The sequence below is a fragment of the Glandiceps talaboti genome, chromosome 6 (assembly GCF_964340395.1).
Source record: "Glandiceps talaboti chromosome 6, keGlaTala1.1, whole genome shotgun sequence".
Lineage (NCBI taxonomy): Eukaryota > Metazoa > Hemichordata > Enteropneusta > Spengelidae > Glandiceps > Glandiceps talaboti.
In genome coordinates this window covers 7,707,975-7,735,615 of record NC_135554.1, presented here as the reverse complement: position 1 = coordinate 7,735,615, position 27,641 = coordinate 7,707,975, and the positions used below count along the sequence as shown (strand labels likewise).

The 27,641-nt window shown below is 35.4% G+C and overlaps 2 protein-coding genes across 3 annotated transcripts in view; both read left to right on the top strand.

Annotated features, from left to right (window-relative positions):
• LOC144436786 (uncharacterized) lies at positions 1 to 15,045 on the top strand. The gene is made up of 10 exons (XM_078125647.1): positions 1 to 61; positions 481 to 621; positions 4,309 to 4,443; positions 4,798 to 4,926; positions 11,865 to 11,996; positions 12,750 to 13,040; positions 13,623 to 13,934; positions 14,205 to 14,275; positions 14,874 to 15,000; positions 15,035 to 15,045. The coding sequence occupies exons 1-10, from the start codon at positions 1 to 3 to the stop codon at positions 15,043 to 15,045; spliced, it is 1,410 nt and encodes a 469-aa protein (XP_077981773.1).
• The window catches only part of LOC144436340 (receptor-type tyrosine-protein phosphatase epsilon-like), a 21,732-nt gene continuing 9,099 nt past the window's right edge, over positions 15,009 to 27,641 (top strand). For both annotated transcript variants that reach the window (XM_078125114.1, XM_078125113.1), the window contains exons 1-15: positions 15,009 to 15,117; positions 15,698 to 16,000; positions 16,254 to 16,504; positions 16,663 to 16,726; positions 17,166 to 17,280; positions 17,948 to 18,033; positions 18,233 to 18,519; positions 19,470 to 19,557; positions 23,189 to 23,265; positions 24,570 to 24,606; positions 25,495 to 25,592; positions 25,803 to 25,928; positions 26,336 to 26,490; positions 27,013 to 27,148; positions 27,437 to 27,586. In XM_078125114.1, coding sequence (XP_077981240.1) covers positions 15,054 to 15,117; positions 15,698 to 16,000; positions 16,254 to 16,504; positions 16,663 to 16,726; positions 17,166 to 17,280; positions 17,948 to 18,033; positions 18,233 to 18,519; positions 19,470 to 19,557; positions 23,189 to 23,265; positions 24,570 to 24,606; positions 25,495 to 25,592; positions 25,803 to 25,928; positions 26,336 to 26,490; positions 27,013 to 27,148; positions 27,437 to 27,586 — 2,037 coding nt within the window. In that variant the 5' untranslated portion in view covers positions 15,009 to 15,053. The remainder of the gene's footprint in view (positions 15,118 to 15,697; positions 16,001 to 16,253; positions 16,505 to 16,662; positions 16,727 to 17,165; positions 17,281 to 17,947; positions 18,034 to 18,232; positions 18,520 to 19,469; positions 19,558 to 23,188; positions 23,266 to 24,569; positions 24,607 to 25,494; positions 25,593 to 25,802; positions 25,929 to 26,335; positions 26,491 to 27,012; positions 27,149 to 27,436; positions 27,587 to 27,641) is intronic.

The window sequence follows — 27,641 nt, the reverse complement described above, 5'->3', positions numbered from 1 at the left end:
ATGCAGGCAGGCACACAGGTAGACGACCGGACATACAAATGGACGAACGGACAGTCAGCCAGTCAGTCCGCCCGTCAAACTGAAATACAGACAGAGAGACAGACAGATCTCAAGCTACATAATAAGTATTTTTATAAATAGATGTTCGTCAATTATTTATACATTTACACATTTCTCAATAATCGCAGTTGACAAGAATATCATCCTTTTCCGTATATTTCGGCATGCCAACCATACAATACTTGTGTACGGTGTTAGTTTTACTTCTACAATTAGCTTAAGTGCAATCAAAACTAACGACCCTTTAAAGTTACTTTCGATAGCTTAACAACACACGACTTCTCCACACGCACAGTGCTCATGATTGTGCCAACTCCATTTACGTAATTTGGATTCACTTTAACTATTGTTTTCATTCTTGCCCACTTATATGATATAGTGAACTTTAAACGTTATATCTCTCCCATGCGACATTTATAGGTGAGACTTGTGACATTGTAGAAGACTCTAGCAACCGACTGACTTGCGATCCAGCTGCTAGTGCACAAACTAGATGTGGGGAATCGCATTGTTGCTTCGACTCAAGTGTTAGCAGTGGCATACCGAAATGCAGTTTCCCAAGTAAGGGTACTTTAATATGTTCTTGCAATTGCAATATCTTTACTTTACTTTAGGAAAATATTAGAAAACAACATACAAGGACATTAATACAGATTGTTCGAATGATCGCCTCTTGCAAATATTATTTAAGATGTGAATCTGCCTGTTTTGCATCGGTTATTTTCCTAAACTGATAATGTTGGCATCTATTCTTTGGCTAGTATTAGATTTATTATTAGGGGGTGAGGGGGGCAACTGGGTAGAAATTGGGGGGACCATGAAAACAATGGGTGTTGAACGGGGGGGGGGGTCAAAATAATTGAAGTTCAAAAGGGCGACTGGGAATTATTTTTCTACATGCCATGACAAGAGATGTGCCCAAAATTAGATTAATTTGGTTGACCAATGAGGTAACAGCTAAATTACTTGACAGTATCGTTCTTGCATACTATTGGTAATTTTCCATGTCTTTGCACCATAAATTAAGACTGATTAAACTACTACTCTGAAAAAATCTTCGTTTTAGATGTACAGGCAATGTTGAATTCCATATCTATTTTAACCTATTGCAGGCTGTCCATATTTTTACCATCCTTGTTGTAATATCTTTTTCACTATTAACAATGCAAGTATCTAGGTATAAGAAGTGTTCCTCATGTTCAAGTTTCTGTCCAGATGTGGTTTTGATATTGTGTTACGTAAGGTGAATGCGACAAACTTTTTTTTGAAGTGTTGATATTAAGGCCAAAAAAGAGTTTCATTCCAATTCGACTCTGAGCAGGAGCTCTTGGGCTTGGCAGGATGCATTGGAGAGTAATACACTGTCATCAGCAAAGTCAGTATCAGTTAAGACCTTTGCAGGATATCTTCTACTCCGAGCGGGTGTGGTTGTAAAACCTAATGCTGTGTCATCTTTACCAAGCCACTCCTCATTGCATAATCCAGCACAATTACGAATAGATATGGAGCAAGTGTGCCACCCTTTAGGACACCGGCCGAGATGTCAAATGTTTCAGTTTCACCACCACCACCACCACCACCACCACCACCACCACCATCAGCTGACTGGACAAAAGCTTCAGACTTGATGTAGAGAGCGTCGGTTGCCTCGGCAAGTGGTGGAGGAATTCATTGGGTATAGAGAATCATCTAGATTTTACTTCTATGGATACAGTCAAATAAGGGAAGGGTGAGCTACATAAATTAACATATCATCTGAGTACACAAAAGAAATTTGTCCGAACGAACAAGCCATAGGAATGGCGACCAGCTGTACACAATGTTGTTTGTGCTGTAATACATCATATCAAATGACAAACATAAGTTATCTTGAAGTACATCAAAAGGTTAGCGATTTACATACACCGGATGACCTATTGGACTTTGCGATCACATATGGCGGTGTTTGTAAAGTTGGACCTTTGAAATTATAGTCAGAACTGAAAACGTTCCCATTTCGGCACTTTTTGAGATCTTACTAGCCACTTCTATCGTCAAAGAGATGTAAAAGGAGTAAATATTCGAACGAATGTTCATATTAAATGGCTGAGTATGTAATTCATTTGTTATTGGTGCGTCAGCGTTTTTCTGGTGCACACGACGTAGGTGGGTTACATTGTTTTTGCAGGATGGTGTTGGTCGAAATGCGTGCACCATATCACCACATCTGCAAGCACGTCTACTCTGCCACGTACGTATACAAGGCCATACACATATACATGGCTACAGTGACGTGGGGTGATTTCGACAATTCCCCCAAGGAAGTTGAGATTGAACGTCGATACGGATGTGTAGGTAGACCGAGAACACAGTCTGCCAGCCTGATTCTTTGTGAGGAAAGAATGACGCTAGGAGTGAGTTACTCCAGCGTGCCCGTTTTTCAGACCTCGTGGTTACACTATCACAACCCTGCAATTTGAGACACAATTTGAAGGTTCTGAATAACTTCCTGCAAGACACCATAAACACATGTACATATGATGTAGAACGACTAATTGGTCACATTGCTCATATTACAACAATGAAACTCAAACTACATAACCAAACAATTTGTAACACAACGACAAGAAAGTAATCATTGTCTTATTCCACTGTGTATAATAGATCCCACCAAAAAGAGTAACATCATTATAGCCATAACAATACACTGGCCATGGACTTTTCTGCTGTAAGAATCCGCCAAATAATTAAAGGCAGAGGACATAGACAATGAAAATGAACATTATCAGCATGCGTGCACTTTTCAAAATGAAAAAGAAGCATTTTTTTCATCAAAGTCTGAAAACACAGCCCATCTTTGGATCATACAGAGCATAGACAACAAAGCATACCTACGTCCAGGGATATCTAAAGGATTTGATACGACAAGAAATCAAAATATATTCAGAAAACTCCCAAAATATGACTGGCCTGAAAAAAAAAACGTGTGTACCGAGTCAACAGACCCACTGTTTTCATATGTGACCACAAACATGTCAACATCTCTACCAGACTCTGGAACTGACATCTTTAACTCATGCAAGTTTTGTAGAACCATTCAAGGTTGTACTCCCGTTAAGTGGATCGACGCAACTAAATATTCAGAACTCTCCCTCCGTGGAGGGGGTGCAACCTTGACACCTTTACCTTAAGTTCATGTATCCCTGCATTATTGATAAAACACCGGGTGACTGAAAATCAATGCCTTCGAACGCTGTGTAGTTATCAATCAAGAAGCCAAAAGTAGAGTAGCTAAAGCTATGGCTCTAGGAGTAGAGAACTAGTTCATTATGACATGAACTAGTAAACTCCCTCATATATTTTTGTTTTTGTTTTTGTTTTTGTTTTCTTACATAGGTTTGATTTAATTTTAAGTGTACAAAACAGCCACGGGCGTTATTGGAGTTTAAATCCATGTACGAGGCTGTGATTTTGAATATGACATGTTATGATATATGGTGTCACATTGTATATTACAAATCTTTATTACTATAATGATCATATTTTCGTCTTTTTTTATTTTTATGTACAGGATAATTGTTTATTGTCGACTACAAATAAAGGTGACTTCCCCCATACCATTGTGTTGTGTTGTTGTGTAGATTTCAATATATTTAAAACATATTTTCTCTCCAATTTTAATCCATCATGTATGAAAAATGACGTTCAGTGGCTACATAAAGTACGTAACCGCGTGGCTTTCCTTCATCACCTTTCGCGAGGTCAAGCATCAGGCATGATCGAAGAGTGTATAGTGGTTTCTCAGTAAATATTATCAAACATGGCCCTGTGATTTAATAGCAAATTTAGTTTTAAAATGCAAGTAAAACTTGTCTAAATATGACGACTTGGGTATTTTTTTGTTATTTACATTCGTTACGTAAAATGATTTGATACTTACAAAGGCGAGCTCGAAGAAAGTGAGCCGTTAGCTGCTACACAAATTGCAGAATCTGTGCACATCAGACTCATGCCAAAGGAAGTACATAAAGTAAAGTCATGCATTTGCCAGTTAGTTTCGAAAATGCATTGTTTATTTCTATTTGCAAGTATTTATGTGGTAATATGTATAATTCATTATTGGTTCATTGATTGATTGACTGACTGACTGACTGGCTGTTTTATTGATTGATTGATAGATTGATTTATTGATTGATTGATTAATTGATTGATTGATTTAATTTTCATATGTATATAAACTTCATATTCTAACGTTCTATTACTTCATAGAGAGATGCTCCATACAGAAGGTTAATTCATCTTCCTGTGGTAACAGACTGTGGAGAAATGACTGTCTAGCCAGGGGTTGTTGTTGGTTTCACGAAGTTGATTCTAAGTATCGAAATCGATACTGTTTTTTACCATGTAAGTAGAAAAAGTATACTTTTATCTGTAGTTGTTTCTATTTGTTTCTATAATATATCTGCCTTGTAAACTACATAGCACCCACTGCGCGTAAATACACTAAAAGTCTTGCTCCTTTCGTAAAAGTAAACTTTTTGATATTTCAACAACCGCGCGGTAGCAAATTTCACACCTCTTTTTATCAGTTAACGACAATGAACATTGTTGTTGACTTCACTATATGAGAAGTCTTAAATTGTCATACATATATAATATAAAATGATATAAAATTAAAGTACACTAATATTTAATCCAACCTACATAATCTCCTAATAGCATGTTCATTAATTCACTTTCTGATTTTTCCCTGACAAGATGAATGTGACATAACACCTGGAAATCGTGTAAGTTGTGGAGAACTTGATATTGATGATTGTGTTACAAGTGGTTGTTGTTATGATGAATCTACAGCTAATGGTATACCAAACTGTTTCCAAGCTACTGGTAAGCTGTCCGTAAAGAAGCACACTTAGTAGATATAGGTTTTTGTGAGATATCGCACGATCGAGGTGTTGTCCAAGACATCAACCGAAGAGGGAGTTGGAGGTTGGTGTCATAGACAACACCTCGATAGACTTGCGATATCTGATATACACATCGAATGAGAAAATCACGCTTCATCAAGGAAAACGTCCCTAAAGCATAATGCGGCAACCTACAAATCTTTTGACATCAGTTGCAAAGGTTGATATCAGAGTTTTTTGGTAGAATGGTTCAGCCAAATACTAGTAATATGTTTGACACTGCACACCTGTTATGCATACACATTTTAGAACAGCCAATCAGAGAAACGGAAACGAGAATAAGAATCAAACTGAGCAATTCCATTGGTTGAGTATGTGGATACTCACAAGCCAAAAATGATGCACCCGACTTCGCTGTGGTCGGATATTTTCCGTACAGAAGTGGATTAGTAATATTAGAGATAATATTATTGAATAAGCTTGTAATTTGACACTGCACTGGGGACCCAATGCTGGATGTAGTCTAAAGAAGACAATTCTCCATGACATGTTGGCCAGCTTTGTTATATCGTAAAAAGACAGCAAATTAAAAACATGTGGTGTGGAATTACATGTATTGTAGGATCGCAAAGTTTTCTGCTGTACATTACGCTTTCCGTGCCAAAAAAATCGGACGTTCGTAACGCCAACATTTAATTATATTACATACACGGAGCCCACAAAGCCTAAGGAATGTTCAGAGGTACACCAATCCCGTCAAAATCGGCAAAAGTAGCAAAGCATGCAGTCGCCAACGCCTTCAGCGTGAGATCTCTCTCGTCTATTTGAGTTTGCGCAATAGGAATTGTAGCGTTTGCTTTCAGTTAAACCAGGGGCACGGGGCAACAATTCTGGTGAAACTCGAAAATGATAACGATTTCATACAGGTAATAATTATATATAATCCCATGAAATCAATGTTAGTTTTACGTCATAATGCTCCGAGTATGATTCCGCGGACTAATACAAATTCGAGCCGGTAGGCGAGAATTTGTAGTCCGCGTAATCATACGAGGAGCATTATGACGTAAAACTAACATTGATTTCATGGAATTATATATTTATCACATAACTAAGTATTTCCCCGTATTTTTCTAAAAATTTTTATTCGTATTTTACGAATACTGTATCATTTTATCTATATTCTTCATCGCGTATAAAAAAATTGTCGTCCAACAGCTATGCAAATTACCGTATCGCGTGACCTGTCGCGAGGTCAAGCTTACACGGTATCGGTCGCAGTCATAGTAGTGTTCTGTGGTTTCTCAACCAAAATTATCGGTTATAACCTTGCGATGTACATGTAATATCGAATTTAGTTTAAAACGTAAGTAGAATTTGTCTGCATACGACTTTTGTGTCGTCATTTTAATCATATTTTCCCGGGTTGTGTAAGTTCGGAGATCTGAGCTCGACGGAAAATCGGAAGTAAGCTTGCCGGCTGCTAGTGTGCTACATCGATAATCTACGTGATTTTTAAAAAGAATAAAATGTATCAAATAAAAATAAAAGTACCTCTACGTATCAAACTCATGCCATCCAACTTGGATACATTTAGGGGCGACGTCAAAAGATCGATGTTTACAAAAAAACTTAATTGCTTTAGTTTGGGGGTGGGGGGGTTTTGGCCAAAATGATTTCTCAACCGTCAAAAACGATTTAACGCCATACTTGGCAAATTTAGTACGATTTCAAGGCTGCTTTTACCTAAAAAACTGCGTACAGTCGATCCGATTTATCAGCGGTACGCGGTTCAGCTTTCAAATTTGCTGCAAAATAGGTGTTTGGGAACGAGGTGGGTATCCAAAGTGTGCGTACGCACATTTCATCAGTTGGCGTCGTCGAGACACGAAGGGTTCGTACAATTTTCTGGTCCATATATGTTCTCCTCACACAATTTATAAATGCCCTTCGAACGACTTTCTGAAACTATAGCGAACAAGATTTGGGAGTTAAATATCAAAGAACAACAGGGCAAATCCCGGGCCGGTGTATTTTGAAATACGTTAAAAAATATGTTTGAAAGTTAACGAAGTCACAGTGGGTACGTGATCAGAGACGATCGTGCAATCGGAGTGGTAAATTTTAAAGGACCTTCACGATAATATATTTCAATAGACTATGTGGAGAGGACGTTGCCGAAATCCACCTACGCGAAGGTTCTAAGTTAGTTATAACGTGAAACTAATACGAATGTAAATCCGGAAATTACCGATGAGATGTCATGTTTGATGTGACCTCTCAACTTGGACTAAATTGTCGTAGATAGCGTGGTTTTGCGAATGTTTATTTCTACACTCGCAACAAGTTGATCGTTCGACTGATGTTGATTCAATCCTTCGTGAAAATCAAAAGTTCGATCGCCTGAAATAATTATTCAGCAATAGTTTAGCAATTTCAAACAGATTTATAGATGTTTGTAGATGATAGTTGGAACATGCATGTGAAAGCCGTGGCCGCCGCGTCAACGTGTCACTGTCGTGGTGCGATGTCACAGTCAAAATCAACGGAAACGTGCGAATATATACGACTCGACAGAAACAACTTGAAGGCTAAAAAGCGTGAGAGCTGGTAAATACAATTTCTAGTTGAAACTATGTTTTGCAGAGACAGTTAAATGTTTTACAGTTTGAATTGCAATGTTACTACATATAATAGTTCTTTACTCCAGTGAAAATGGTTACTTCATCCGATCTAATCTTTGGAATGGCCTTTAATGGGAAGTGGTATCCTGCTGTTTGCAAAACACCTTGTCAAGTTTTATGAATCAAATCTATCTGTACAATCAATTTAGTCGAACTAGTTAACAAAGGCGATTCCTACACTTTCCCGACCGGCCCTGTATTTTTCAGTTAAACAAAAATCATCCGATTAAAGTGTTGCTGATGAGCCTAAGCTTACACCCAGTCACGAAATGTCTCCCATTTCAAAAAAGAAAGTGAAACCAGACATACCAGTATTAGTAATCAATGTGACTTGACGTGTAAATTCAGTGTTGTTGTGTTCTGTTGGTCTTCAATAAAAGTATTTTTCTGAGTTAAAATGGTTTTCTATTTTATTTATAATTCAGTATATTATATTGGTACGTTGTTTGAATGTGGAAGTATACAGTATGAGTCTGAAACGATTTTCAATTTTAGGTCAGTTAAGTTAGATGGGGGGGGGTGGGGGGGTCTGGGACCTAACTTAAGCAATTAAGTTAGATATATTATATTGAACTTTTGATGTTGCCCCTTACGTTTTGAAAGCACGTAATTATTAATTACGATAAACTTGATCGTACGTAGCGTAGGATTGGCACGAACATTCGAACAGTACGGAGAGAAAATAGTTCGGTAGAACAGGGGTGATATGCTCTGAAATCACCCCTGTTTGACGTTACACAGTAGAAGATATGCACGTATTTATGTGATAAAGGCCCAACTTAGCTATTAGTCACACTTACATACTTACTTCTTTATTTATAGTATATTTTGATAAACTCATTATACGTATACGTCTACACATATTTGTTATTTTGGGTATAAGGCCATAAATGGATTAATTAAAAGTATTATATGTATGTACTTGTACACTTTCTGGTCTTTAAAAAAATGAAACATTTTTATAATAATCGCAGAAAAAAAGTTTATATAAATATGGAAGACTCCAAAAAAGAATAAAGAAAAAAGAAAGTATACGGATAGACATGGTGCAAACTCGACGCTTAGTGCGCTTGCGACAGCTGACGCGCTCCGCTGCTTGGCCTTGCTCAAACTTGTAATACAGAGGGGCCTAGGGTGTCCGTGAACGAGGGCGATGTGGTTTCAAGCTTACGACGGAAATTAGCAAATTGAGCAAACTGAGCAAATGCTGAGCTCGTGGAGGTTGAATTTTCAAATTCCAAGATTCGAATCATTTGATCTCGCGATCGCGCGACAAGACAGAGAAGTAAATTATACGACCGTTGGGGGGCGCTATTCAATCGGTACACTCCACAGCTGGCAGTGTCCCGTTTATTTTATTTGTATTCCAGCGCGATTCGATCGAGTTTACTTAGATATTAATTATCGATTCAAGATACTGAATATAATGATAAACAAGAACTTGACGGAACTTGTTGATGTTGTCTATATTCACGGCGTTATTCAATATTGTTATAGACACCAGAATTGTTGCCTCAAGCCCTTGGTTAAACATCGGAACTTAAACAAGCACAAAAACAAGAAGGAAGCCTCACAATCAAATTAAGCGGTACAATTATTGCAACTTGGATCTATGTACATATATAGGTAAATATATCATACCTTGTCTATACCTTGGGATGATATCACGGCCGTATCACGGTAGGATAGCAGAAGTTACTCGAGATGAACTCGGGTGTATATTTCTGCTATCCTTCCGAGATTATGCACATAGACACACATCGCCATTTCAATACCTCCCCGTACTGGAGGTAAAAATGACACAAGTATAAAAATAAATGACACATGCATAATCATGGTAAATGGGGCATCACCAAAATAAGTGACACACGCGTGAAAATGAATTACACACATGATGCATGCCGTGACGCGAGTGTAAATATAAAAGACTAACATAAGGCAAATCATGCACTTGTGAAGGTAAATGTGTGCAAACATAAGGCAAATGAAGCATTATCAAAGTGAGGCGCATATAAAGATAAAAGACCTACATACATATGAAAATAAATACAAGATACACAAAATAATAGCTCACGTGAGAGAAATTACGGTGACGTGGTTCAATACATTAAACATATAAACATATATTGAAATATAGATGAAAATACAATATAAAAATATACACATGGTGTATGCCTTAAAATGGAAATACGAACTTTAAAAGATTCCCAATACGCAAGGCACTTAAATAACGCACTACAAATGACAAATTATACCATGGCATTAAAATCTTCTTAATATTACGCTGCTGCTCAAACCTCTGTACTTTAAGTCAGATGTATACTCGGAGAGGTCACACTCAGAGCTGTAAAATTGCTTTATTTAACAAGTTTGTTGGCGTGCCTAAGGATATATCTATGCAGCTCAGGTAAATACATCCTTGTGTCTGTTCCTCTTTAAAGTGTATTTGACAAAAGTTACCAATAAAAAATAAACAATTTGACGTATGGTACGATTAATTAATGAGGTCCTCTAGTTTCAGTATATTCCAAACGGAACTTCGGAGGTGTATAGAATATGTAGCAATACATTAATTCAAATCTGAAAAGAAAAAAGGCGTCACCATATGTCGCCCACAAACTATTTGCATATGTAATGACTTTTGATTAAAAGGCCAAATCTTAGATTGCAAGCTTAAAAGTGATATGTTTTGGTGCACAATACATCAACCAAAACAATACGTATAGTAAGCTTATTGATGTAGCTTTTGGTTTTTCGCATAATTAATTATTTCGACTAGTAGGCTATAGCTGAAGAATGCAAACTTCAATTTCGTATGATTTGGCACATATGTTGCACCATGACAAAGCACACATATTTTACTTAGTTTGTAATTGTGACATGTAATTTGCAAAAAGTCATCATCGTTTTTTAAAACAGAGCATGTTGTTTCTGTCAGAACATTTTGTCTAAAGTGGTGCGACGAAGCATTTTTTGTTATTTTTCAAACCTGTCACTCAGTCTATTAATTATGGCAGTTACTGTTCTTTTAACTTAAAACTGTACAGCAAGTGCATTTGCGAAGCAGTTGCAGGTTATATTTGGCTTGTCTGTGCAGTTGTCTTCAATGAAGCAGAAATTGATGGAGGGAGGAATATATTGCATATCTTCAAGTTTTATCATCTGCATTGAATTGAAATAAGATATTTATAAAACAAAAACGGTAGTAAATAAAAGAAGTTGACCTACGTATAACACATTTCCTTGTAATAAATGATGTAAGTCCTGTTCAAAAAATAGCTGCTTCATAAAAAACAAGATAACAGACGTCACATTATGTGAAAATCAGTGATATATTTAAATGACTCAGTTAATTGAAATAGTACACATTCTGCCATAGCTCACAACCTCTACCAAAACAATTATCTAACAAAAGTATGATTGATAAATGTATAAAAAAAGGCCATCCACACATGTAAACCTTATTTTTAAAATTAAAAATTAAAAAACAAAGACATGGTCGTTGTCGAGCTCAAAATATGCGTTGCGTTACAACTGCCCACTCGTATTGATGGCCATCTTTTCTTCCAAACATTCCTTCTGATTAATTAAACTTGGAACGCATTCTGCTTTGGATTTCCCAATCTCAGAAACTATGGCCAGAAACTCAGAAACTTTGGCCAAAAAGAGCAAAAGGTTTCAACTATATAGAAATTATAAATAAACTTCGTTGTTACCTCACCAGTGAGATTGTGATGATGCAACACGAAAACACTGCGGGAAAATTGACGTATATTGGATTCGGGATCATCGCCAGAATTTGCTATCGGTACTCTAGATCTCTTACCATGCCTCTACTAACAAATTGGTTCATCGAAATGTTGCGATTTAAGTCATTTCTGTCATCATGTTTTTCCCTTGGTGACACTGTCACCAGCGTTTTGAATGCAAAAACGAAACTGGATGAATCAACCACCTATATCCAGTAAAGATAAATTTGTCAGTATATATGTGCCTACCATTATTATTTTGTAAAATTGCATATCTCCTACACAATTAACAATTAACATACACATTTCCCAAATATGTTACCTTTGTACCAGGTTTGGTTGAAATCGGATTTGGATGTCAAAGAAATGAGTTATTATGACGCACAAACGAACGGCTAGGAATTTCGTCCCATATTAGCTGCATATTTGCTGGGCTCGTCTATTGTTTTCTTTCACTTACAGCTATGTTATTGTCATTTATCAAGGTTGTGAGTACAACAAATTTATTCAGAGTGGTGATTGTTTAAGTTGTAATTGTCAACAACCGTGTGACAGGACTTCCGGTTCTTGCTCGTCGATGTGTGTAGATGGATTTATCGGACAAAATTGCCAAACAGGTAACGCATTACTGAAGTTGAAGAAGGATACTATTTTTTATGTAGATCTTTCGCATTAAGAAAAGTATAGATATACATCTCGGTGAAGAGCATAATGTAAGCATAACAAATTGTAGGGATCTTGTAATGCGATTGTTGCATTACAATTGGTGCTTGCATGTGGGAGCTTTCAGTGATAAGTGGAGATGCCCGGGGAATAGATGGGTGGGATGGCACATTTTACAAACTGGCATGGTCGGAGACACATTTTAAAAATGGTGTGGAGAAGGGTGACATTATACCATAATTATTATTATTATCTGACGTTGCATTATATTTACGACTTTGGCACCCCACCGTAACCGCTGTTGTCACATCCCAGCACTTCCATAACTCTGCACTTCGGTTGAATCGCTTTTGACAACCATTCAGTGATTATTTGTTGCGATGGAAAAGAAATTATAGGTAATTGGTCACACAGAATTAATAATAATAATAATAATAATAATAATAATAATAATAATAATAATAAATTCGGTGCCTTCAGAGAAATTGAGTGTGATTTTACTAGTGGGAATCCTCCATATTTCCGTCACAATGAATTATCAATGCGGTGACAGCAGTGGAATGAAGTAGTTGTCGTCGATTTTGGGACTCGTACGACTTTTCAAGTTTGACAAACGTTTTAACTAGTCTGAAAGATCCTTTGTTATTTCCACTTACGGAACTCTTCAATCCCTAATGTAAATATATTCATTTATTACTTTGTTTCAGATGGTCTCCCCTCGTTTTCCTTTTTTTCCCAAAACATTGTAAAGAAAGCCAATTCCGATCAAGCTACCACTTTTATATGTTCAGTTGCTTATAATGTAATGACAACTGTCACTATAGTAACCAAATCACATACATATGGTCCTACATCAACTAGTGAAGGACTACATCCTAACTATCTTTACATACACACATTTAATGGCGTGATTATTACTAATGGAGAAAATGTTACATGTGTTGCCACGTATAGCGGAGATACACGAAGGGAAGAAGTAATTACAGCCACTGCATTTGGTAAGTTGTTTTAAAACACGTCTTACATACTTACTTCAAGAGACAGTAGCTGAGATTTGTGTCAATGACGGAAATTCCAAGCACATATATTAGTACTCATAAACATGTTTAAGCCTAAAAAATAATTTGTTTGGTTCCCGTTTCCCGACCCCACCTAGTTTTTCACCGCCGAACATAAACATTTGTTTACGTATTCTAGAAAAAAATAAAATGGCAAAAATATGTTTAAGTCTCACGAGAAACACTGGATGCGGATACTGACGTCAACGTAAAAAGACAATATAAAACTGTTCTTCCAATCTGCAATGACTGTACATCCGATAGGAAGAAATAAATAAGAGCGCGGCCATTTGGAAAACAATGGAAAACCTGAACTAGACACTCACTCAGAAAATATATATATATAATAAAAACAGATAAACAATCTACCTACCCCGCATATGCTAAAATTGAGCGTAATCGGAACCAAAAAATATTTTCTATTAGGCCGTACAGCAACATACTTCTAAGCCTCAAATTAAACATAAAATATCATTAACAACAGAATATGAAATGACACGTTCATCAAATTTATATCCTCAGTACAACCGAAATTGACGACTGCGCCATGGATAACTGGCATTGGAAAAACACAAATGTCTGTCAATTGGAATTCCTGGAGAGGTGGTATTGATATTGGTGATGGTCAGATAGAAAAGTATGAAGTATGGTACAGAAAGACCAATGAGAACTATACTGCGTATCCTCAAGTTGTCCTTCCAAGTCAAACATCTTTAGTAGTCGATGCTTTATCACCCCACACGGACTACATGTTTGCTGTAAAGACCTACAGACCTGGTGTAGGTGGTGATGGTGCTTTAAGTCCAAATGTAACTGCAAGAACATCGTGTGACTGTAAGTATTATCAAAACGTTGCTCAACAGAGGTGATTCCTGTAAATATATCATTGAACTCAACTTTTCAAATGTAGAAATGGTACTGTGATAATATATATTTGCACAGGCAACGGCAAGCTTTCCTTACAAGTGGTATTTCATGGTATTTCCTGCAAAGCAAGATTTCATGTAAAAGACGAAAACATTAATGGGTGTTATGTATGCAGCTAGCTTTCAATGACGCCTGTGTGTATGCCTGATCATTAATTGATTATTAATTAATTCACAGACCCTTTAGGTTCACCAATAATCACTGAAATCACTCCGCAAACATCATCGCAGATACAAGTTATGTGGGAGGTTAGTATTTGTTTTGTTAATCTACTATTTTTGTAAGTTGATTGATGCTACTGGAATATTACTTAGAAGTCACATGGTAAAAACCAAGCGCTTTAGGTGTATACAAATCTGATTAAAATATGATGTTTTGAAAGTGGCTATATGCCATTATTTACCTCTATTTCCATTGCTTTGTGTCGTTTGTTTTATTGTGGATGATCGCCACCTTCACAAAACAAACGACACAAACCGATGAAAATAGAGGTAAATAAAGGCATCTAGCCACTTTTACCACATCGGATTTTAGTTGAAACACCTTGCTTTGACATTCTATACATTAAGGAGTCTATTATTAAATGTTAAATGTAACCACTGTACCATGCACATATGCCACGTCACGGGAGGTTTGTGTTGTATATATATATATATATATATATATATATATATATATATATATATATATATATATATATATATATATATATATATATATATATATATAATATTATATATATATGGTCCATATTATGCCTAATTTGTGAACATTTTATTTTTCTTACTAAATCACAAAACCTGTTTTACGGTATACCTGACGTGTTATGTGCTATCTTGTTTTCAGATAAACGAGGTTGATCTTGAACCCCACAGACTACAATGTGTAGATGTGACGTCATACACGGTTCACCACAGGTTGAATGGAAGTAATGCAGAGTATGAAACTATAACGACGGACTCTGAAGTCACGAGTGAGATAATCACAAAACTCGATCCTTGTACAAGTTATGAAGTAACTGTTACCATGAATAATGAAGCAGGAGGCGGTCCTTATAGTAACCTAGTAATTAACAGAACATTACCTACACGTAAGTATATCAATCGTGTGCCTCTTGACATGGATTAACAGATGCCCTAATCACAAACATGCTGTCCATACCGTAATATTCTTTATTGTTAATGAAATGGCATATGGGGAAATACTAATATGACAGTCAATAAAACAATATTAAAGAGAAAAATAGGGTAGTATGAATTATCACACATATATCAGTGATTATTCGAATCGGCATGCACATACACTAGTGGTTTTTCAAATGCAGTGCAAGACCGAAAATATTATTGCATACCTGTATGGAATGATATGCAAATAAAGGCGCAGTCACTCGTTGCATAGTACCATTCGTACACTGCAAGCATTCGTACAAATACCCCAAGTACGTCACACTTGCAACACGTCATGGGTTATATCACGTTGCTTTTACCAGGTGGGGATCAACGCTTGTCCAGTTTCTGACCTACATAATGCCATTTAAATCCCATACTGTATTCTTATAACAAGATGAAAAAAACATCACCAAACATATTTATTAATAGAACATTAGCACTCAATCGAGCTAAAGTGCTCTTTTTTAATTCCTCATAAATTGTCTTCATTGTTACCAACAGCTCCAAAGGTGAAAGACCTTACAGTTAATGTGTCATCCTCTATTATTCGATCAACATGGTCTCATCCTGAAAACATTCATCCGGATTGTCCATTGGAAGGATATGAAGTGGTATACGAACAGATATCAGAGTACGATTGTGGCCCGACGAAGAAGTTTACCTCTCATGTTTTCAACCCCGACACCTATGAACACAATGTTAACGGCCTCTATGCCAACACTGAATATTCTGTTAGAGTCACAGCATTTATTAGCAGTGTTATAGGAACAACCATTGTGGCTACAGAAACAACCAGTGAAGCGAGTGAGTTTGTAATCCTGATATATCAATACGGTTGGTCATTTACACACTAATATATGAATATAATGTTATGCGTTGTTTATTGAACTACTAGGAAGAAGAAGTATGCCTGGAATTGCAGCGACATAGCATTTGTCATTGGTTGATGTATGTTATATAGTTGGTTTATGCCCAAATAAATAAAATTGTGTACTGGTGATATACGTGTGAAATTCAATAACGGAATCATTAATGTACCATGTATTTTATATTACAGTTCCTTCTCAGCCATTAAACCTTGAAACAATTGGTTTATCAGCCACGGAAGTACAAGCAACATGGTATCCCCCACAGTGTCCAAATGGTATTATAACGACATACGTGTTATTTTATTGGGAAACTCTCAAGGACAAAGCTACTGGTAAACAACGGACATACAGTGTTGATTTCGGTATCGAGAGTGATGATAGTAAATATGTGTCAGATGTGATCGATGGCCTGAATCCGGGAACTAATTACACAGTACAGGTATGATCACAGTCATATCTTTTCACGCATTCTGGATCTTGATCTTCATCACGTTCGCTAAATTATTTATTATTTTGGGTCATTTTCAAATGAATATATATACTACAAAATAAGATAAGCATGTCAATATTGACATCTGAATAGTGTTTATCTATTAGGTTACAGCTGGAAACAGTTGTTGTATCAGCGCCAGAAGTGGTGCAGCAACTGCCGGGACAAAACGTAAGTGAATATTGTATGGTAATGTTCTGCTGTACTTTTCTGTGTACTGAGTAATTGTACTGCTGAAGTTCTAAATTACCTTGCTATGCAAGAGGAAGTACCTTTATGCAACACAATTTTGGATTTATAACATTTGAATTAGCAGTTATATATTTTCGATTTTGTTTGTGTGGCGTACCTATAATCTTAAATTCGATTGATGTGGCGTTAGCACAAAAACAAACAAACCATAAATTACATCCAAAGGCATGATAATTTTGTCTTGATAATTGTAACAGTTCGAGAACTAATAGTCTCATACCGTGAAGTTATGGACTGACAGCCATTAATGACTGCTCTTGACAACACTACAATTTGTAACGTTATTCAAATGTTGTTTTTAACTGATATTAAAAAGCTATATTTCACACTTACAATTCTCTTTACCCCCATTTTTCAGCTATATTAAGTCCTCCTACAAGTCCACCTGTTGCAATGATGGTATCTGGGGTTGTAGGTGGATTGGTCGTCTTCATCCTGTTGTTGGTATTACTTGGGTTTCTCTACTTAAGACGGTAATATAATTTATATTTCACTTTGATATTCAAAAACTTCCTTGTTTTAACTTCTTAACTGGAAATAATATGCCAATCGTGTATTGAATACGACAGTAATGTTGAAATATAATGACATTGTGTTCATTTTCTAAGAGTAACTTAGCATAGGTTTCACAACTATGACATTCAACGTTTAAGTTCGTCAGCAAGTGAAAAGTGTACAAGTGAGTGAGTGAGTGAGTGAGTAAGTGAGTGAGTGAGTGAGTGCGTGCGTGCGTGTTTGTTTTGATGGATGAATGTGTGTGTGTGTGTGTGTGTGCGAGTGAGTGAGTGAGTGAGTGAGTGAGTGCGTGAGTGAGTGAGTGAGGGAACGAGTGAGCGAGCGAGCTAACGAGTATGGTGCATATATAGTGAATTTACGAGTGAGATGTTGTAATTGTATATATCAATAAATGAATGGCCCATTGCTTTATTGATTGAGAGGCTTCATCGCTGAGTAATTGATTGGGTGTATCTTTAGATCTTACAGACTTAATTCATTTTAGCACTGTCTGTATAATTTAGGCTATATATGTAACATATTGTGTAGTATGGGGGAAATGTAACTTATTGATATCATAATAGTTCAAACTTAAGTTTTTGTACTAGGTCAAAAAATCCTTGACAATTTGTGTACTCTTTTTAGAACTGGTAAGTCATTGAGTGATGTTTTCAGATCGAAAAAAAGAACAGAGAATGACGAATCTACTACTGTAACACAAGACACACAAGGTAATTGCTATATTCTATTCATTTCGATCTTGTTAATGATTGGATAAAATACATTTCATTCTGGAAAGGAGACACAATACCCCTTATGTTTTTCTCGCATTGTTTAAATAAATGGGATATACGACACTGCTCATATAACCAAGAATACCCCAACCCCCACCTCCACCTCCACCCAAAAGCAGTTAACTGTGTTTTACAGATTGCATGCCAATTGTTCCTGTCGAGAATCCCTATGTGAATGTAAGAACAGTTGAACAGGAGGTTGCAATGCATGAAGAGGTAGAAGTACTGCAGCCGGTAAAACCAACACTTAAGCCTAAACCAGTACTACCACCAAAACCAAATACTACAGTTATGGATAATACTGCAGATGTTGCAGCACATGTACAGAGACTGTGTATAAAATCAATCAAGATACAAGATCTAGTATCCTACATAAAAAGAAAGAAAGCGAGTGATACTGACGGATTTAAAGCAGAATATGAGGTAAATAATGGTTCCAGTAAGTGTTAAACCCCTCCCCTTTATCTTGTGGATATTACACCCACCTTAAGCTTCGCTTGTAATATATATATATATATATATATATATATATATATATATATATATATATATATATATATATATATATATACAGCTGACACTGATCTCCGGGTTTAATGACCAAACGGCAGTCAAATATACTATGAAAAAAATAACATTTTGCTTCGAAACTACAAAGCCAAATAGACACAAACCTACCTCTTAGTATCTACTCCTATATTGTCAATTCCAAAACTCTTAACATATTGACATTTTGCCAGGTGGACGTTGCCCTTAAGGATGAATCACCGCAATTGTACAATTTTCTGCACATTACATTACTCTGTGGTATTTAGTAATGAGCATTTTCCATTACACCTTGTGTTAATGCAAAACAGGCTTAATATACACGTACATTATTGTTATGCATTAATAACTTTTACTTAAATAAGAATCATATTTCGGTGAAAATTAATCATTTGTCTTAAATGGTCAATGCGCCAAAAGACATTGGGCCCTTCTTTCAACATACCTTACCTTTTTAACAATGACATCATACTTGATCTTGATCTTTAACTTGACATCAAAGTAAAGTTGATTATTTCCATAGAAACAACACAGTATGTAGGACGCATGTGAGTGACAGGAGACCGCTTTTACGTCACCCTCTTTAAGAGCAATCGTTTTCATGAGAGAAACAATGCCATTGTTGGTTTTGGTATTGTTGATGTTGTTGTTTTTTTTATTTGGTAATTATAACCAAGCCTTGTTTCCTGGTACATGTAGTTCTTAGAAATGCATATATTTGTTTAGTTCAAAGCGATTCAACAGGAAGCTGGTAATTTCAAAATTACTAACATTATATATTACTTTGTTCATGTTTCGTATTTTATTTATATTTTCCAAAATGAAAGTTGCTGCCGTCAGATGACATTGCGCCATATACATTTGCGTTGACAGATGTAAATAAACCAAAGAACCGTTTCAGGAATATAATGGCGTGTAAGTTAACTTTCCATATACTGGTCAGATTTTAAAGGTGATTCAAGATGCTCACATTCACTATCCCTAATTTGCTAGACGACATATTTGTGAAACGCATTCTGGTTTTAAAACTTTTAAAAAGCGTTTGCAAACACCTTAAAATGGCCTTTTTTCAGTCAGTTCCCTTCGGATTTACTTCGATAAATTTCGGGTATTTCCGGTCCCACCTAGCCCGCGGGATTTTATGACGTCATAAGGAGTAATGGTTAGCACTAAGCCTATGACGAGCGTAGTCAACAGGTGAATAAAACTCAACAGCATTGTGAAAAAAAATACATTGTTGGTGGTTTTAATATACACCAGTAAACAAAAACTACAGTCTACATGTCTTATTAACCAACATTTACTGATATTTACTCACAATTTCTCACTAATTGTCAGTGTCTGTGGGTATGCTAAAATATTATCTCTCCATGGCAAAAAAATCAAGACGGCTAGACTAGATTTACATAAACACTGGTAATGTCGCGTGTTTCACATTTATTGACTTTTATTTATCTGATTTTTTATTATTTGCCAACAAGAAGCATTATGATACCGTCATGACGCGTTAATGGCATCCTGGGCTGAGGACGGCATATATTTAGCCCAATCGTATTCGCGTCGCCTTTTGAATGGCGCATTTAACAACAGAGTAGACATTTCATCTCGAATAAATATACTAGCTATTAATACTAATGGGAAACTTCAAGAAGGCGTATCGGGACATGTGCCACAATATATTTGTAATCGTTGGTCCCATAATACACTAATTGATTCGATTTGCTCCGAGCATATGGAAGCAAGCTCCGAGTCATTGCATCGTGTAAATGGAACTGTGACCGACCTAATTTTGTTGTCCATATATAAAATGAGATCTAGAGTAACCTGTAAATGTTTCACAGTTTTCGTTGTGGTCTTGTGTTGTCACATGTTTGACTTGTGAACACAAGTTTACATCTATTATTTTCGGCCAGGGCTGTCTAGGGCGCAAAACTCTAGTCCGAGTCTGAGACCCATGTAAAACCTCACAAACTCGCATTCGGATCGGACTGAAAAGAAGTAGGACTCATCGACTTGTTGGGGACTCGAATTATTGCTTGTTTTTATCACTGTATACAGGTGATTATTATATATCGGTAGGTGGGTAGTGTTGTCAAGTTTTGTGCAGTCACCGCGGCCGCGGCAGTAAGCTTATACTAGGATAGTTCCACCGATCAAAGCTGAAGCAGTGTATGTACGTATGGAATCAGGAGAGCACATTTGTGTCGGGTTGAATTTATCTACGTGTTGATATTTATCAATTAGATATATTGTAAAATTCTTCAAGTCGTACACAAATAACGTCTCTAACTTCAAAACAAACCCTGAGATATTGGACCGGACGTGGCTTAGTATCGAGTTGCAGGCTTTCTTTTATAACCATGTGCTGGGGTCACGACCTTGATTGCCGACGTCAATATTGTCCAATCATATTTAATATCATGAACACATCGCGATATTTGATTTGTTGGTTTCCTAAACTGTATACTTCGAATACCATGAGTCGTTCCAAAATTCTTCTAATAAATATTAAATAGGCTCGTTGTATTATGTGATATCGGAACAAGGGAAACCATACAAGTTTTCTTCCAGACGAGTTGCTAAAGTCATGTAAATGACAACACGAAACTCACGAAATTTTCTTAATTCTTTACAATTTTATTGCTAAAAAAATGGGTAATCTAATAGCTAGTATATTTATTCGAGATAAATATGTTTACTTTGTTGTTAATTGCGCCGTTCAAAAGGCGACATCAACGAGGATAGTAATAATAATAATAATAATTTATTTTCACCATAATAATAAGTATGTACATTTCATAAATCTAACTAAGTATAATTGGTGGGGACCATGAAATATAGTTCAGCAGAACTAATCTTCCTTCATGACCCAAACAAATTATATGAAATAAATCTGTTTATACAATGAAGATATGTAGAGTTGCAAAAATGGTATACATGTAGAACAAAATAGGTGCATACTCTAATACCTCATGCATAAAGAAGTAACTCCAAAAAATACAATTTGATAGGAAAACAAACCAACAAAGAAATCAATAATCTAGGAATAGGGAAGAATTAAAAAAAAACAAAACAAAAAAAACAAACAAACAAACAAACAAACAAACAAACAAAAACAAAAACTGGAATACTTATTGAACAAAAATGAAATTTGACAAAATACAAAGGAAGAAAAACTAAATCGATCAATCAGCCATAGAATTGAGGAGGTTTTGTTTTAACGCCTTTTTAAATACTTGTCTTGATGTTATCTGTTTGATTGAGGAGGGAAGTGAGTTCCAGTGCTTTGCAGCAGCAAATGTAATTTGGTTCTGTGTGAGTGTGAGATTATGTTTTGGAATACAAACATTTCCTGCAAGGACTTGACGGGTGGGATAATCATGCAGAAGCGGTTGGAAAAATTTAGTGGTGTCATGGGAGTAACGATTATGTTTTAGGTCAAAGACGAATGTACAAGTTAAAAATTTACACAGTTTATTTATGCCAAGAATTTTTAGTTGGTGGAAAAGTGGATTAGAGTGAGCGCAGGATAGTCGAGTACAGTGGGCTAAAATATGCTGTCGACGCCACACATGTCGAAGATATTGTAATGCTTCTCCTCGGCAATTAAATAAAAAACCCGATACATAAATTAAAACACGCGACCGACATTACAAGTGTTTATGTATATCTAGTCTAATCGTTTTGATTTATTTTGCCATAATATGGGGAGATAATATTTTAGCATTTATTATACTTACAGACACTGACAATTAGTGAGAAATTGTGAGTAAATATCGGTAAATGTTGGTTAATAAGACATGTAGACTGTAGTTTTTGTTTACTGGTGTCTATTACAACCATTACAATGTATTTTTTCACAATGCTGTTGAGTTTTATTCACCTAGTGACTACGCTCATCATAGGCTTAGTGCTAACCATTACTCCTTATGACGTCATAAAATCCCGTGGTCTAGGTGGGAACGGAAATACCCGAAAACTCTTGAAGTAAATCAGATGGGAACTGACTGAAAAAAAAGTAATTTTAAGGTGTTTGCAGACGCTTTTTAAAAGTTTTAAAACCAAAATGCATTTCACAAAAATGTCGTCTAGCAAATTAGCGATAGTGAATGTGAGCATTTTGAATCACCTTTAAGTTGTGTTCGTTTGTATATATAGGGTCTCAATATAACTGGTAAAATGCACTTCTGACACAAGGCAGGTTTGGAAATGTAACGAATTATCATAATGACTCATAGTGTATCATATTTCTAAATTTGTCTCGTCCTAATCTAATAATACCAAATATGTAAACAAATTCTTAATTTGACAAAGAGTTGATAAAAGTTTGGTACGGATTATGCTCTAGAGATGTAATAATCTGCAAAGTGATCTTAATACGATAGCAGTATGTGCTTAAACTATACTTAAATTGCCTTTTTGATATTTCATAATTGCATATTGAACAACTAATATTACATTCGAGGATTGGTAGAAGACACGTTTAGCTATAAGATGTATGTTACTATCCAAATATACTTTAGAATGTGTGCATCTCTATTTGTAGATGATCACTCAAGGGTTATACTGGATGATGAGAGTGAAGAACTGACGTCTGACTACATTAATGCATCGTATATCAATGTAGGCTATCCTCATTATCTCTTAATCTTAATAGTAACATATGAATCCATAAATTTATACCATTTTTACCTCCCGTAAGGGTACGGGAGGTATTAAAAGGGGAATGTCCGTCTATGTGTCTGTCTGTCTGTCTGTCTGTCTGTCTGTCTGCCTGACTGTGTCATCATTCACTAAAAATCGGCTGGCTCAATTGTAATGAAATTTGGAATATATAATCTTTTGTGTAATGGCTAGACCTGAGTAGGTTTTGAGCCAGATCTGTTAATGTTTAATTAGAGAAATTTGCATATTAATGAAATCAACTAATCATGCAATATCTTAAGACTGCATAAATTAGCATATTCGTTAAACATAACAACATACATTTGTCCCATCAAGTTTGTTGATGTACATTACAGTGTCAATGAATAATTTGCATAATAAATGATTTTCGGTAATTAGGCTATATCTTAAGAATACATACTTCAATTTCAATATAATTCAGTACACACATTAACCTTAACAATCGCATATGTCCTGTAAAGCTTGTTGATGTACCTTTCAGTGTTAATGAATAATTTGCATAATTAATGATTCTTGGTAATTAGGCTATATCTTACGACTGCGCATACTTCAATTTCAATATATCTCAGTACAAACATTAACCATAACACATTGTGTATGTCCTATAAAGTTAGTTGATGTACCTTGCAGTATTAATGAATAATTTGCATAAATAATGGTTTTCGGTAATTAGGCTATATCTTAAGACTGCATACTTTTATTTCAATACAATTTAGTACATATGTTGACCATAACAAAGCGTATATTTCCTATAACATTTTTGATATAACTAACAGTTTTAATGAAAAATTTGCATATTTAATGATTTTGGGGATAACTAGGTTGTATCTTAAAAATACAAGCTTCAAATGTCGTATAATATGATAATATATCAGCTATACTTATACGCACCTACCTTTAATGAGTATTTTGAATAATGAACGATATTCAGTAATTAAGCAGTATCATACACTCTTACATACATTAACCTAAGAAAGCACGCTTGTCCAAAAACAAAGCCTGTTACCATTGTGTTTTTTACTTTACTGAGTTACTTGCATAATTAGTGATTCCCTTACGGGGGGCATTCAGTTTAAATCTGGTGTACATTATGTTATCTGGGGTCATGTTTGATATGGACCTCTAATTGGCAATGACATTTAAGTATATGGCCAAATATTTTCAATAATATACATGATGTAGTTTTATCACTGTGCGTCATATACTTTCTATAATGTTTACATTGTTTACACATTTTACAGGGCTACAAGAAAAAGAAGGCTTACATAGCTACTCAGGGTAAGTATCTATCATGTAATTAAAGAACAACATTCTTGATTCTATAGAGAACCTACATTATGCATGTATTTCTATCATATTCCTGTAGTGATGTCATATTTAAGGATTGGATTATAAAGTGAACTCTTGAATAGAAGGAAGCCAAACAAATTGAAGTCGCACGTATGTTGAGATAAATATATTAAACAACTATTACTTATTCAGCTAGCATTTTCTGAGCTACGTTTTATTGATTGTTTTCTTCTTTCAAATCTTTTGACCCCTCTTTATGAATACACGTAGTAAACCAATTTCCGATGATTTTTTTTATACAAATGACATTACATCATTATTATTATTATAATTATCGTTATTCATGTATGATATTGCATCGTATTTCGGCTGATGAGCAATGTAAGTTGCTTTTTTAAAATTGAGAATTTTAGATATTCTACTTTTAACAGAATTTATTCTATTGAGAACTCCTCGTCATTTGATATTTCACTTGTTATTAAAACAAGCATTTGAAGAAATTAAATACTCTAATTCCAAACCATCACTATGAGCTGCTCATGAACACGTTTTATCATAACAATCACTGTTATATACCCAAGTGTCAGTTTGTCATTATACTGAGTTTGGTCTTTATTATTATTTTAGGTGTTTTCATTAATCTCGTATTGCTACTTGCTGCCGGTTATCTTTTATATCTATGTACATTTTTGTGGTCCACGCTTATACGTTTTCGTTACCTGTGATGGACAGCCTGACATTGTCAAAGTGAAAAAAACTAACAAACAAATAAATAAATAAATAAATAAATAAATAAATAAATAAATTCAATAATAAATGTATTAAATTTAAAAGCAGGTTTAACAGTGTGCGCTTTTTCGTATTGTTGAAATGTAGGTCCGAAGACATCGACAGTGGCTGATTTATGGAGAATGGTATGGCAGGAGAAGAGTGCTTGCATACTGATGGCTACAAATTTAAGGGAACATAACAAGGTGAGGTAGAAATGAAATATTATTATATCGAATGTTAATCGTATAAACTATCTACATTTATTTTAAGCTAAATGTAGTTCGTTACATGTCTAAAGCCAAACCCAACTATCAGATATATATTTTTAAATGATGGAGAGTTTGTGGAGGAGGGTGCGCTGGTCAATGAAGTTCGGGTTATGTTATTAGAAAAGAAATCCTTTTTACTTCCAGGAGAAATGTGTTAAGTACTGGCCAGACCAAACTGAAGGTGAACAACTGTATGGAGATATATCAGTAAAGAATGTCCGTGAAGAAGTGTTTGTAGATTCCATGATCCGAACTCTGCATGTGAAAAAGGTAAGCTATGAATTATATATGACTGAGTCAAATTGGTTTACTCTATAGCACGGCGACACTGATTCATATGAGAGAGATTAATTATATATCATCACGTCTATCATTAGTAGTAATGATACATTTGGTGTATCGTGATCGCCAAACCTCTAGGTACACGTCAAAATTAGTCGATGAAATGGCACACTAGATTTGTATTATTAGTTGTGGTATCTAATTGTGTATTTACTTTTTATGTCATTAATCAACGCATTGATTTTTACAGCAAACATAATCTTTCTGTATTTCTGTCTCTAGCATTCTTTAACAAAATACAGACTTGGCAAAGGAAAGGAGACTTATTTCTAAGCATGTATCCGTCTCCTGTATATGACTAAAATATATAATTATTTTCCTGTGTGCTTCGTTAGGTGGACCAAACGAAAGTTCGTGAAATAAAGCAATTTCATTTCACCGTGTGGCCTGACATGGGTGTTCCACAATATCCGTCTGCTGTGTTGTCATTTCTTCGGCGTATCAGAGCCTACAATCCATCTAATGCTGGTCCATTAGTAGTTCACTGCAGGTGAGTATTAACTAAAATACTGACATTTTATTCATAATTGTCTATGTTAATTTTGGAATCAAAGCATGTAAAAAAATATATTGTTAGGTGACATTAAGTACACATATGACTAGTGGAAGTGAAAGACCACATCGATAAATATGATATACTGGAAACACGAGTTATCATTGTTGAATTTACCAAATTCAACGTAAAGAATTTGCACATTCAATATAATACAATAGATACATAAATAGTGACAAGGCGTATACATGGCCTTTAAAGCATGTTCATCAGCATGGTTTCTATACAGATTATATTACATGATTAAGTTCTAGAAAAAGACACGTTTACTTAGTAGCGTTAAAATTGCGATTTTAACAGTGACATTTGCATCTTTATGGAAGGCATTTAGTTTGTTGCCCCCTGCGAATGTTGTGATGGAGGACACAAATTACTTCCGCTCAATCTTACAATTAATTTTATAATTCTATATTCGCTAAATATAATTCTAATGCATGCTGGTCTCACATCTTTATCTAGTGCTGGTGTTGGGCGTACTGGGACATTCATTACAATCGATTCCATGTTAGAGATGGCTGAGGCAGAAGGAAAAATCGACATTTTCAATTTCGTATATCAAGCCAGGCAAGACCGGATGAATTTTGTGCAGACACTTGTACGTAAAATTGTACCCAAGGAAAAAAAAACTCTTTTTAACTTAATGTTCATTGTATAATAACAGTCTATTTATTGACTGAAGTAACTTGTTTATCAAAGAAGGTGTTTTATAGGACAAAATAATAATTATACAGTCTCGTTTACATTAATTGAACAAAGGTAGTACACAATAGAAATACCAATAGCCTATTTATACTTTACGAATTTTCGTTATGGTTATCGTTGAATTGTTTGTGTCAATATTAGATGCATATATACCCGTTTCCTCTCCATCGTTCATATATAGGACCAATATGAATTTACCTACACTGCAGTATTAGAGGCAACTGTTTTTGGAAACATGGAAATACCGACAGCAGATCTGAGAATGAAGCTAACTGTGTTAAAGATAAAGGATAAAGGGACAAAATTGTCTGCTTTAGATAAAGAATTCCGAGTAAGTAAATCCTGTATATAACTAAATCACGTGTAGTTCCTCGCTCAATAGTATG

Coding starts and splice junctions, on each gene's coding strand:
- LOC144436786 (XM_078125647.1), top strand. CDS start 1: ATGCAGGCAGGCACACAGGTAGACGACCGGACATACAAATGGACGAAC. Junction 4,444..4,797: donor TCGATACTGTTTTTTACCAT/GTAAGTAGAAAA, acceptor TTCCCTGACAAG/ATGAATGTGACATAACACCT. Junction 13,935..14,204: donor TGCAAGAACATCGTGTGACT/GTAAGTATTATC, acceptor ATTAATTCACAG/ACCCTTTAGGTTCACCAATA.